This window comes from Anopheles maculipalpis, chromosome 2RL, assembly GCF_943734695.1.
Source record: "Anopheles maculipalpis chromosome 2RL, idAnoMacuDA_375_x, whole genome shotgun sequence".
NCBI classification, from domain to species: Eukaryota; Metazoa; Arthropoda; class Insecta; order Diptera; family Culicidae; genus Anopheles; species Anopheles maculipalpis.
This window is the reverse complement of record NC_064871.1, coordinates 37,347,933-37,360,670: the sequence shown is the minus strand read 5'-3', so window position 1 is coordinate 37,360,670 and position 12,738 is coordinate 37,347,933. Positions and strand designations below refer to the sequence as shown.

The window sequence follows — 12,738 nt, the reverse complement described above, 5'->3', positions numbered from 1 at the left end:
AAACGGGGTGTAAAGGATTGAAAGTGTAATAGAAATCGATTGATTAGGTAGTGTTGGAAGTTATTGAACTGAGATATTTCGTGGGATCAGTTAGATTCGAATTTCTGTTTGAGTTTGTAATCCATTTCACAAATGGTTTGGTAGTAATAAGGGGGTTAAAGTTAACAGTCTTTTTTTTTAGATTTTAAGGATACTTCTCTGTTGAAGGCTCTAGTATTAAGTGAGGACTGACTGATGTAGTATTAGCCTAGTAAGCCATTCGACGATGGCCTCGGTGGCCAAGTAGGTCGTTAAGTCACCAAGAAGATGTGTTGGAAGACTTTATCTTCACTTAAGTGTCATTAGATATTGGCTATCAGAGTGTAGCCTAACTAATCCTAACTAGACTTGCTAGACCTTGGTAACTTAACCAAGGCTTGTAGTGAGGGCTGCCCGGTGGCTTAGACGACAGGCGGTGCCAGTCTTCAAACGGCAAGACCGGGGTTCAAATCCCATCCGGACCGTTCCCCCCAAAGTGAGGACTCGGATATCGGCAAGACTAGTAAGCCATTCGTTGGACGGCATGATCTTAGAGGTCGTTAAGCCAAGAAGAAGTGAGGGCAGACCATCCAACGACATAGTTTAATAAGCCTTTTGTTGGCCGGTGTGACTTAAGTAGTAGGTTGTAAAGCGAGTCGTTCTAATGAAAAATAATTATTTCTTCTTCAAAATTAATTCCAAAACGATTTAAAGCTTATTTAAGAGAACTCAAATAAATTCAATTTCTAGCAATAAACAAATAAATAAATAAAATCGAAGATTCAATCAACATTTCAACACACGAATGGAAATGTTCTTTAAAACAAATCCAGATGTTCTTGTTTGCGCTTTTCACGCAAAAATTGATTCAGATTTTAACAAGTAATAAAAAAACGGACATCAAATTCTCGTGACTCTCAGGGGTACACATCGAAGAAATAAATATTTAACACCATCCATTCGTTTCGGGCATTGAGAGCAAACGTAATGGGCCACATTTTATGACAGATCGAAATTGATTTGTACTCAATGTACGTACAGTACAGTACAGTGATTCAGCGACCCCGAACAAATCCTCCCGTACGGTGCGATGTGTTTTGCTCGGGGTGCGAATTCCAGATGTGTCAATTTGTTTCGCTTTCTTTATTGTTCGGATGTCTTGTACGACTGACATCATTCGTCATATGCATCCCGAATTTGGCGGATCGTTCGTGCTGGTGCATTCCACTGCGTGACCCTGAAAATGACCCTTAATGGACGTTTAAACGTCTACTAGCGTTCGGTACACGCCATCTTGCTCGCTGTATCCAGACATTCAACATTCGCGGAAGATACCATACCGGGAACGGATGGTCGGTGTCTCGTTTTTTGGCTGAAAGTTCACCGAATGTGACTCGCGTGCTCGCAACGAAACGTTGCCTCTTTTATTCTGTGAATGATTTTATTGTTTCCGCCGGTGTAATACACTGTAAAACCGAAGCACGACCATAAGTGTGCGAAGAATGGGCTCCATTTGTTGCAACAGTGGGTGCATTTGAAGTACGGCATACTAAGACAATCGACCCTGGAAGATTGAGCCAGGGAAAGATGAAATGTAAATACTTGTGTGCGCTTCCTTTCTTTCACCAAACGCAATCAGTAAAAGTTCTTCGGCACAACCTTACCGTGCCGGGTTCAGAAGAAGTCTCTTAAAAAGATGACTTTGTCTGCAATTTCCAAGCGTTGGACGGGATTTGGCGTGCGGCAAGATCTTGATTTATCGTTTCTGACGGTTGGTTGATGAAAAATTGACCTTAAAGCGATGTTCACTTCAAACAGCTTCATTATCTGGCGTGTTTTTTTTTCTTTATACATTCAGCTTTGCTTCTTACTATCTAAAAAGGTAGTACAGAATGAAACCCCACCCCACCCGCTGAAAGAGATGTGTTAAATGGACAAATTTCACGAACGTGTCAGGTGACGTCTGCGTTGCAGTGACAGCAATTTTGCAACTTTTGCGTTGCATATATACAGCGCACGTGATCCGAACGCGCCGAAGAGCTGGTTCACCACAAGCCATTTATCTCGACAACCTGTCTCATCACCTCGGGTTTATCGGGTGAGAGCGCTGGAATATAAATTGCTGTAGGCAAACATTTTACAAAATTTTGACAACCTGACAACATAGGGATGGAAGGGGGGGGGGGTTGGTGGGGCAGCACGGTGCAGTGAAAATCTGAAACGGTGTCTGGTGTCGGGGAGGAACAGCTGTTCGCGGAATGCCACTTCATTAGTGGTGAAAATTCTCCAAATTTCTTAGGAAACGGATATTATTGCTGGTTGGTTTTCGTGCTACGCTGCATGGTTTATTATGATATTTCGTCAGAATTCAGACAATTACATTCAATCGAACAAAAAGTAAAATTCTTTGAATTATTAGACGAACGTACTTCAAAATCATATGGGAAATGGAAGAAGAATTAATGTTTTAATCACGTTTTGATCCTAGTTTAAAGAGGATCCTTCAGCATTCGAATTAAATTGAATTATTAGTTTGGCTTTCTTTTGTTGAAGATCAAACAATTTGATCAAATGTGTAACAAGTATTCAAAAACAGTTTTCATTTCATACTAAATCAATTTGTTTTTCCCACTCATTAATTACCGTTCTCCGTGCTTTTCATTGATTAAACGTGATTGGGAACCACTTGTACTAATTAAATTGGATATTCATTTCGAAGTCCTAAAATAGACTCACATTTTTTTAACAACCTACAAACCCACACAGTCCAGTGATGCTTCTGAAGCATCAGTTTCGATTGCACCCTCAAGAAGTGCTTTGTTTTCATCAAATTTAGACCACCGTCTGTTCTTCACTGTTCTTAATTTATCAAACAAACACGTAGGTGGGGAAGGCCTGCAGTCATACAAGACTCGGCATCTGTTAACTTCGGTACCGATACCCTGACCACCCTCGTTCACCTGTTGCTGTCCGTTGCGTGGTCCAGTTTGCTTCTGTTTTGCCGACAGCTCTTTTCCTGGGTGCTTTTGAAAGCTTCGTTTGAAATCAAAATTGCTCCACCATTTGTATTTGCTGACGGCTTATCTTTTCACCCTGATGCTGTACACCAGACCAGCCAAAAAATTAGGTGAGGCCGTCGTTGCGACAGTAATGCTATTTAATGTAGTGCCATGTTTGCCATCCTGCCCTTGGACTCGTTTTCGGTTTTGTTGATCAAACACCGGATCGATGCGCATCCGTGCTAGACTGGTGGGTTTTTTCTTAGGGTGAAGGGTATCTAGTTTACCGATGGTTGCGAAATTGCGGCGTGGTTCTTTGTGTAACGCCCAGGGGGATGGGGCTTTCTTTCACGCTCCCGGCTTGAGCTTACACTTACCGTTCTGAATGACGTCATTAAGCCCCAGTACGGGAAGGGTAGTGGGTTATTCATTCAGTAACCTTTCCCTACAATTGTTCCACTAGCGTAAACACACTCGGTGAGAAGTTTACTATTAATATTAACGATTCCTTGGGGTAGCATTCGAAAGGATGCTGAATGGATTAGAAGCTTTGGATCGTTTGGGGTTGGCATCTTCTCCGTAAGCGTTCAAGACTAGCAGAATCCAGTAATGGTGGACCAAAACTCACGAAACCAATTATTCGCATACTCATCTAATCAACGAATACGCACGACGTGGGTCTTCGGTTTCTGAAGCACGTGTAAGGTGACTAAGCATTAGCAATTACCAGGTATGATTAAGCTGCTGACAGCACCGCAAAGCGAAACGCGAGAGCTTTAAAGAAACAAAAAAAACCGGGAACCTTTTGAACGATTAATGTACAGCGACGAACATAAGCACGTTTTGTACGGGTGCAGAGACACAGACGCCCGTTGAGAAGCGTCTGGTAAATTACGCACTAACAATCAAAAATCAAAGCGAAACAATAACAAAAATCCGACAAAGAAACCTCTCCAAAATTTGCTCATTTTGCCCAAAAAAAAAAAAAAAAAAAAAACAAAAAACCGGCACGCGAACAGGGGCGAGCACTAATAGTACGATGGCCCATAAACTCACGCTGTTGCGCAAACATTTGTTCTTTCCCTTTCGCTGAAGAGACTGCACAAACGGTACGCGACCCATGCAAGATTGCGGTAGGGTCGCGTGTTTGCGGTTTGCGGTGTCGGTCTTTTGCTTGCTCATCGTCTTACAATCGTGTGTAAGGTGTTAATTTGCTACAACTTACCTGTACCCCCTTATCCGGTGACCACACATCCCACACACTTAGCTAGATGCCCCTTAAATTTGCGAGGAGCTGACAAGGAACATGGCCAGGGGAACAAATCTCTCGATGAGTTTGTACGGGTGTGTGTATGAGGGGCACAAAAAAGAATCACTCAACCACTCAAGGGGCGCAGCTTCCGAAGAGTTGGTTTTGAAGTGATTTCGGTGAAAAACTCATAAACAGACAGCAAATTAGTGAGCGGAACAAATCAAACGGAATTTGCACATGATCGCCTACATATGGTCGATTTTTGGACAGAAGAAGTTCTAAGAAGCATCGTTTAGGTACGAGGTTGCGCGTAATCTCAATTCGCAATTTATACTATTTCACAACCACGTTTGCCACCGGTGATTGAGGCGCGTACACGGTCAGCTCATTCATGTTGCTATAAAAATAAACGCCACAAAGAGCCATAAGTATGGCTGGTGGTTGGCATGAATCTTCTTGCTGTCGATACCATAACCGTGTGCCCCAATTTAATAATGCGTTGTGTGTCTTTTTTCGTTCCGTTTTTTTTCCGGCCCCATCCGTTGTGAAGTTTTCCACGTATCGAAACACCTTTTATCACGTTCCGATCATTCGCCGGCTTCGATGTATTTATTAGCGCTGGTTTATCGCAATCTTCACGATGCTGTTTTTGGAGTGTGTGAGTGGAGTATTGCATTATTCGCAACGTTTGCTATTTCTCTTTTTCTAACACCTATCTTCTTATTTCTACTTCTCAGGTGGGCAACGGAAGTGAAAACCGTGAAGCAAAGTGAAGCGAACCGTAACGCAAAGCGTACGCGTGATTCATCCAGCTCCGACCTTCGATCGTTGAGTCAGCTGCGTGTGTAGACAAGTGCAAAGGGAAGAAGAAGGCGGTAGATTGGTGGGAATAGGGGGAGGTTGATAAAGATTGTAAACATTGCCCCAGCCAGCGAGAAGGTTGGTGGGTGGTGCGTGATAGCTTGTGGTGCTGTTAATAAGCCGGCAAAGTGTGAATACCGCAAGCGTACCAGCGTGTCCACCGTCGTCCCGTGGTGGGCCGGAAGGTGTGAGGAGTGTGGGGCGGGCAGAAACGCATGCACAGGACGAGCATGTCCTTGGGGTTGCGTGTGGTCACGGGTGGGTGGGTGCTGCGTCGAACCAACCCCCGGCCCGTGTCCCACCGGTGGCCACAGGACAGTTGAATGCTGTGCCGAAGAATGGTGCATCATTGGACAGGGGCAGTGACATCGCGTGGTTTAAAGACGGTTCGGTTGGCACGGTCGGTGGTGGTGGTGGCGGTGGGTCAAACAAATCAAGCAACTGGAACAAAACGACGTCGAACCAACGGTCAAGGACGCAGGGGAGATCCGCGGTCCGTGCGGTAGGAGTGGCCACGGTACTATGGGTTGCCGTGTCGCAGCTGATCCTCGGCAACGTTGCGTACTCGCTGGAAGGTGACTCGTCCAGCAGCAGTAACGCTAGTAACGCCGGATATGGTAACACTTACAGCAATCGGTTCGGAAGATTGCTTCTGAACGGTACACGGCCGTCGGTGGCGGTGACGGCTGGTGTAGTAGCGACGAGAGGTTCGTCCTCGTCTAGTGCCGCCACACACATCACCACCACCAGTACCGCTGACCGGGGTCTGTTCGATGGCGGAGTGGAATTCGTCGTTGCCGATGGCACCGCTGCTGCTGGCTTTAACGATTCCAGCGAAATGCCCCAAATTCCGGAGTACATCCGGGCGACGTCGATGGTGTTCTGTATCATTATCATGTGTCTCGGCGTTATCGGCAACATTATGGTAAGTGACGGGACGGAGTAATCCATGCATGCATACATACATGCAAAGAAACGAGCACACTCACTGTAATGCGTCGCTTTCGTTCCAATTTCGTTTCTTTTTTCGCCTACTACAGGTCCCAATTGTCATACTCAAGACGAAGGATATGCGCAACTCAACCAACATCTTCCTCACCAATCTCAGCATCGCCGATCTGCTGGTTCTGCTCGTCTGCACTCCCACCGTACTGGTGGAGGTCAATTCGCCGCCAGAGGTTTGGGTGCTCGGCGAAGAGATGTGTAAGTAGTCAGATTTCTGTCACAACGCTGTGAAAAGGAGGCTTAAGGGAGGAAAGGTTTTCTTTAGCTGGTCGCTTCGTACCGGATGTCTTGCTAAACGCACATTTCCATGATGGCGGAAACGAGGGTTTTAACGGGTTTTCCGTTCGGAATTATATTGATGCTGTTATCTATGAGGGTTCTTCAACTTGAAGTTGGTTGTTGCTTTTATAACATAGCTTTTCATATTTATTCATTAGAGATAAAGGAATTTTTTGGAGTAAAGGTAGTGCACTCTAGAAGGCGAGTTCGGAAGTGTGAAAAAGGAAAGTTGTAATCGAACAGCTCGTGATCTCTTTTGAAAAAGACGCAACATCTTAACCAAGGATCATTCTGGGAAGGGATAAATATGGGTGGTCTATCACGAAGTCGTCGAGAAGAGACATACAGGGGTATAGAAAATAGAAGTGAAGGAACGTCGAGTTCAGAGGAAAGGATACATGCGATGATGTAGGACTGCGCGTGCGAATGGCGGGATCTAATATCTTTTAAACCCAACATAGGGCAGCAGAGAGAATATGAGGGCACAGGAACGGTGTAGCCGTGTAGAAATCTACGGACAGCGAGGCGCTTAAACTTCCTCTGAACCCTCTCTATTCTCTGCATAGCGGTTTCTCCGGCTGGGGTTCACAGGCAGTACAGTGCCTTTAAACATCAAGGATCTCTGATCTCAGAAGCCATGCGGAAAATGGAATTGAGCTCCACCTTGGTGTTGTTGGAGGTTCTGTTGGTGTCCCGTTCCACCGCGCCCTACACGAAATAATCCATTGGATTATGATCCGGGGAGCTGGGAGGCCACACATTCGGCGCGGTGAAGTCGTTGAAATTGGTCGCCAACCACTTTATCGTTGTGGAGCCTGTATGGCACGGAGCGGAATCCTGCTGGAACACGTACGGTCTGCCGTTGGCTACTCTCGTGATCCAAGGCTTTACACGGTGTCCAGCATGAAAATGTACCCGGCCGCGTTCAGCCTCAGCCCCTGCTCGGAAAAGTGGGGCGGCATCACGTCCCCTTCCGATGACACACAGGAAAACACCATCACCGTCTGGGGGAACTTGGTTTGCGGCACCCGTGGCACGTCCGCCGGGCAGTAAGTCAGCCACCGGTTGTTATGGGTGTTAACCGTGTCGGCGGTTGTCGCGTCTGGCGCGGATCATCATGATGCATGTGATCCGCTTCTACAATGTATTCTTTTTTGGCATTTTTTTATAACGGGATGTTTTCGCTGCTTGTTCCGTAAACTTTTAGCTGTCGAATGACGTATTGCTTGTTTTCCTATGCCAACTCCATCACGAGTTATAAACAAAAATGTTACGGTCAAAAATATCCCGAACGCCCTGTATATAGTGTCTACTTGACGTTTACAGACACTGTTGCACATAGTAACAGACACAAAACACATAAGATTTGTCGAAGTAGAAAGTTTGAGCATAAATCCATGCTGATGCGGATAAATGCAATTAGACACTACGGGAAGGATAAAGAATTGAGCATGAATTTGTGCTGTTATTATATATCACTGAATTATAATGCTTCCACTTTCACGTCACAAATTTATCATTGCATCTGCATTGTCCGTGCTACTTCGGTATCATGCCTTGTTTGTGAATCAAATGAAATGAACTTATTAACCCGTACAAAACTTTAGCCGTTATGCCACAGGGCTCGAAAAACCTCATTGTCCATCGTACGGTCTGACCTTTGACGAACTCTCGCTACGACAATAACGCTCCATTAGCTCCATAAAGTATGAAAAGTTTTTCCCCTGCTTTCCTGGTCGATTGTGGTTTCACACCTTGAAGGAGTCTCTTGTCATCAGCTGCACCCGTACCCGTAGTGCACGGCAGGTGGTCTGATGCATTTTTTGCGTTTGCGATTCCCCCAAAAATACCCAGTGTTCACATCGTTTTTGGTTGCACCCAGACAGAAGCGCGCATTTGGCGCTCACAGATTTCGGGTTGGCTACCCGATAGCGTTGGACTGGTCTGATTTACATACGATGGCAATTTAAAGCAAATTGTGCAGTCTGTCGGTGTGTGCCTGCTGACAATAAGTGCGATGCATTGATGCAACAGTTGTGCCAGTTGGTTGGTATAGCCAGACATTCATACGGTGCGATACGCGAAGGAATTCGGCAAGAATTAATGCCCCAAAAAGCAAGCAATCTCAAAGCCGCAAGAAGCGTGGTGCTGCGAAGGAATCCTCACTTCATTTCCCTCCTACTGGAATGAGCTGTACAACATTATTAACATAAAATATTACCCATTTTGGTGGTTGGCACACGATAGCGTTGGTACGGGGCTCGATCACTTACTTGTGCGCTGGGTGTTTTGAATTCGATATTTTTCCGGTTATCTTTTCGCATGGTAGAGTTTTTCGGTGGGTGTGCAAATTTGCGAACAGAAGTAAGCGGCAACACAAAAATTCAAATCTTTTGCGTGTAAGTGATCCATATCCGCAGCAGGGAATCTCAAGGGATACGCTTCTTCCTACATATCGCCATTCGGTAGGTGTTGAAAGTGAATAGCGCAAGTGGAAGTGAAAGACAAAATTTGAGAGAACGAGAGAAAGACAGGGACAAGCAATAGAGATAACTTGCCAAAATGCGTCCCACGTCAGGCGGAACGCAACCGATTCTGACACCGCCAACGCCAACGACAAAAAGGATACGGTCCGCGATGCGTGCCCAGGACAGTTCCAGAATCCCACAGCAAATCTCTCGATGCCAATCAACGGCACGGGCGGTACCATGCTTTCCCTTGTCTTTTCTACCCAACAGCTGGCCCATCATTTCAGCTGCCAGGAAGCGAAACACTGCCCAAAGTAATTCCTATTACGGTACCTTCGGGGGCCACAAGTTTGGGACTACGATTGTTTCAGTTTGCCGCGTCTAATCCCAGACCTGATGAATATGTATTGAATAATGCCGATCTTGGCGGCTGGCTGATGGCTGTGGGCAGTTTCTGTGGGCTGTGGGCAACTCTTTTGCAGCAGTGAGTTGTGCGGTACGGTTAGGAATTGACTTCAACTGAGGGGCGTTGTTTTGTTCTGCTTCGCCTAGCGCCATATTTCCATATCACTGGTCCCTGGTTGGCGATGAGTTTTATAGATGACAAGACAAGAAGGCGTTCGTGCATTCTGCGTGTGCTGGCTCGCTCAAGCCACCCATTCTTTAAGGTGATGCTCTAACGCGTGGAGAAGAAGTTCGTTCCATACACAAACCATGTGGAGCAAAGAACATCAAACGACGAAAAAAAATAAAGCTCCCGAAAAGCAGTCGAGCAGTCTGCCTTGGGGCTAACGTCCTGCTGGTAACGGAAGGAAGCGACACGGCGCGAGTGAGATAATGTAAATGCAATTTCACCACGGGGTGCTTTCAAGCTGCCGGAGGTGCTGGCCGCTCCGGAAATTACAATTAATTTTGGATATGCTCTGGTTGCGCTTTCGCTCCTTTCGGTGGGTGATTTGTGTCCGTTTGAGTCGGTCTTCTTCGGACGCTCGAGTCAAGAGGAAAGGTTCGAGTTCATTCCGATTCAGCTCGAGGACGTTTCAGTGCTGTTCGCTTGCGCTTTTGTTTTTTTCTTCTTCTTCGTGCACTATTATCATCCACGCACTCCCTTCACTTCTCGCGTGTGCTCCATTGCCTGGCAGGCAATTCGCGTGCGATATGCCAATGGCAATGTCCTGCACTGGAATGCAAAAAGTATAACGGCTACCGCTAGTCATGCGGCGCGCAATTTGCGCTTTGACCAGGTATCGACCGTGGTCAGGCAATAAACCGATTACCTGGTGGCACATAAATCTGCCATCAGTGAGCCAGGGTGCACTGCACTGGTACAGTGCATGTATCGGTGTACGGGAAAAAAAGTTATGAAAATGAACCATCTGCATGCTCTTTCGGAAGCTAATCGGAAGTTAGTGGGTGGAGGCTGAGGTAGCTATCTCCCATGGGCGTATGTGGGGGATTGGGCAGATAGAGACAAGAGTGGGATGCAATTGAGTGGTTCATAAAATGTAAGCCAATGCACCGTCGAATGATCGGATTGTGCTCGTAAGATGCTTAATTTAATTTCTCTCCCGCTCATTACACCTCGGTGTCGATGAGGCTGGTAGAGCAAGACCCGCAAAAGGGAAGGAAATTACAGCTAAAAGAGGAAAAGAGCTTAGTTTTGGGTTTTACGGTCATAACAGATTCTTAAGGGCAATCAATTACTTAGACAATCATGGATGTTTCAAACCCCTTGAGAATAGAGGGTTTTTCTGGCTTATAATTAAAAGGGCGTACTTGTAGCTTATAGCTTACTTGCGATCGTTGTTTTGCAGCCACAATGTACCGTTGTAAGTAAGCATCATATTTTAATTAAGAATTATTCAGCTAGTAGTTTAAATAGGCTAGTAGTTTAAGTTACAATTAATTAATTTATTTATTTACAATTGATTAAGACGGTACAGTGCCGTATTGTCAACACCGCTTGTGTTGAGTAAATTTTATGAACTTATTGATACGACATTTCCTCCTTATTTTTTGCCTTATCCCGGGCATACTCGGTTGTGGATGGGTGGTGCTGCTGATGCTGATGATGGTGATGATGATGTTTTGATGGATAATGTGCGTTCTGATGGTCCGGTCCTATTGCTGTGGCTATTGTAATGATGGTGGTTGGTTGCATCCGAATTTCGGCTATTGTGGTGTTGTGGCCGTTCTATTGTTGACCTTTGTAGTTTGGTCTGGACTGCAACAAAGAAATAAATATTGCTAAGACAAGGTCTAAATATTGTTAAGACATTTCATCAATATCTTAACATTGATTTCATTCATTTCATAATGTCTTGACATTATTGTCAAGAAAAGCTCTATACAGCAGCAGCGAAAGCGAACTCGCTGTCAAACTCGTTTTATCAAAGCTGGACTGGACTAGAGAACACTGCACTTTGAACAACGCCTGCCTCCCTTTTACAGCAGTGTTGGAACCACTCTCGAGTGCTGTTGCCCAGTCATCGGATCACCCGTGGCACTACAAAAGATACACTTAAGACATAGACAACACAACATTTAACAAAAAAGGAATGGGGAAACACGAATAAGGATTGAAAGGATACTAGGGATGTGGAATCATAGGACAAGACCGTTGTCTCTGGCGAATCGGTGAATGATCCTCATGTAGGGGAGGTCACTGGTAGCCAACACTTCTCTGATTTCTGTACCCGGTCGTCTGCCGACATTCTCGACTGCGCTCAACAAGGAGGGTCTTGCGGTTTCAAATTCCACGCAGGACCACAGAAGGTGATCCACATCGTGGAATCCGTCACCGCAGCCACACACTTTTGTCTGAGCCAGAGTTATACGCTGTAGATGAGCATTCACATCAGTCGATCAATCGAGACATCATTCGTATGAACGCCCGGTCTACAGAGAACCCATCGAACCAACGCCGCAGGGACACTTGCGGAGAGATTGAGAAAAGGAAACGCCCGAGTTCATACGCCTCCCACATGCTCTGCCAGCGAGACAGGAAAAGTTGCTGTGGGAAGACGAAGGAACTCTTGGGCCGAGATAGGTCGGTTGTAAAAAGCGCGTTCTTGGACGCCTGTTTTGGCCTTCTCATTGCCGGTAATTCCACAATGAGAAAGGACCCAAATTAGCGAGATCGTAAACGCCTTATCGAACACTGAGCCAAGCAGTTCAATGATTTTGATGTTGAGGAAATCCTGACTCTTAACAGCCTTCGGAGTTCTCAGTGCTTCAATAGCACTAAGGCTATCAGTGAAAATGAAGTACTGGTCCGAAGGTCTCGCTGCTATCATCGATAGTGCGTAAAATATGGCGGCTAGCTCTGCGGTGTAAACACTACATGGCTGCCTCAATTTGAAAAATGCCTCGGTGGACTCGCTAAAAACACCGAAGCCAGTGCCCTCCTCAGAGGATGAGCCATCAGTGTAGTACTGGCTTATTTGGTCTAAATGACCATACTTGTTCATGAAAATGCCTGGAACTACCCTCGGGCGAAGATCATTAGGTATGGTCTTAATTTCCTCGCGCATCGAGGAATCTGTTGTTAAAAGGGAACTTTAGTTCTCAGGAAGGGCAGCACGATTTAATGCCTGTGGAGCGCTAGGATGCACTTGTAGGGCAACAAAATCTTCATAAATCTTGAGGATTTTGCTCTTAGAAACTGTCTCTAGAAGCGCTTCAAAATTTTCTATTATCAAGGGATTTGATACTGAACAACGAACTAGAAGGCGAAGCGACAGCATTTCAAAACGTAGTTTGAGCGGCATCACTCCGGTCATCAATTCTAGGGACATGTTGTGTGTGGATTTAATGCTCGCTAGTGCGAGTCTAAGACAGCGATACTGGAGCCTTT

General features: G+C 45.7%; 1 protein-coding gene across 2 annotated transcripts in view; it reads left to right on the top strand.

The window, feature by feature from the left end:
- The first annotated feature begins 5,463 nt into the window (after nt 1–5,463).
- The window catches only part of LOC126557504 (growth hormone secretagogue receptor type 1-like), a 37,942-nt gene continuing 30,667 nt past the window's right edge, over nt 5,464–12,738 (top strand). For both annotated transcript variants that reach the window (XM_050213299.1, XM_050213300.1), the window contains exons 1-2: nt 5,464–6,055; nt 6,171–6,333. In XM_050213299.1, coding sequence (XP_050069256.1) covers nt 5,969–6,055; nt 6,171–6,333 — 250 coding nt within the window. In that variant the 5' untranslated portion in view covers nt 5,464–5,968. The remainder of the gene's footprint in view (nt 6,056–6,170; nt 6,334–12,738) is intronic.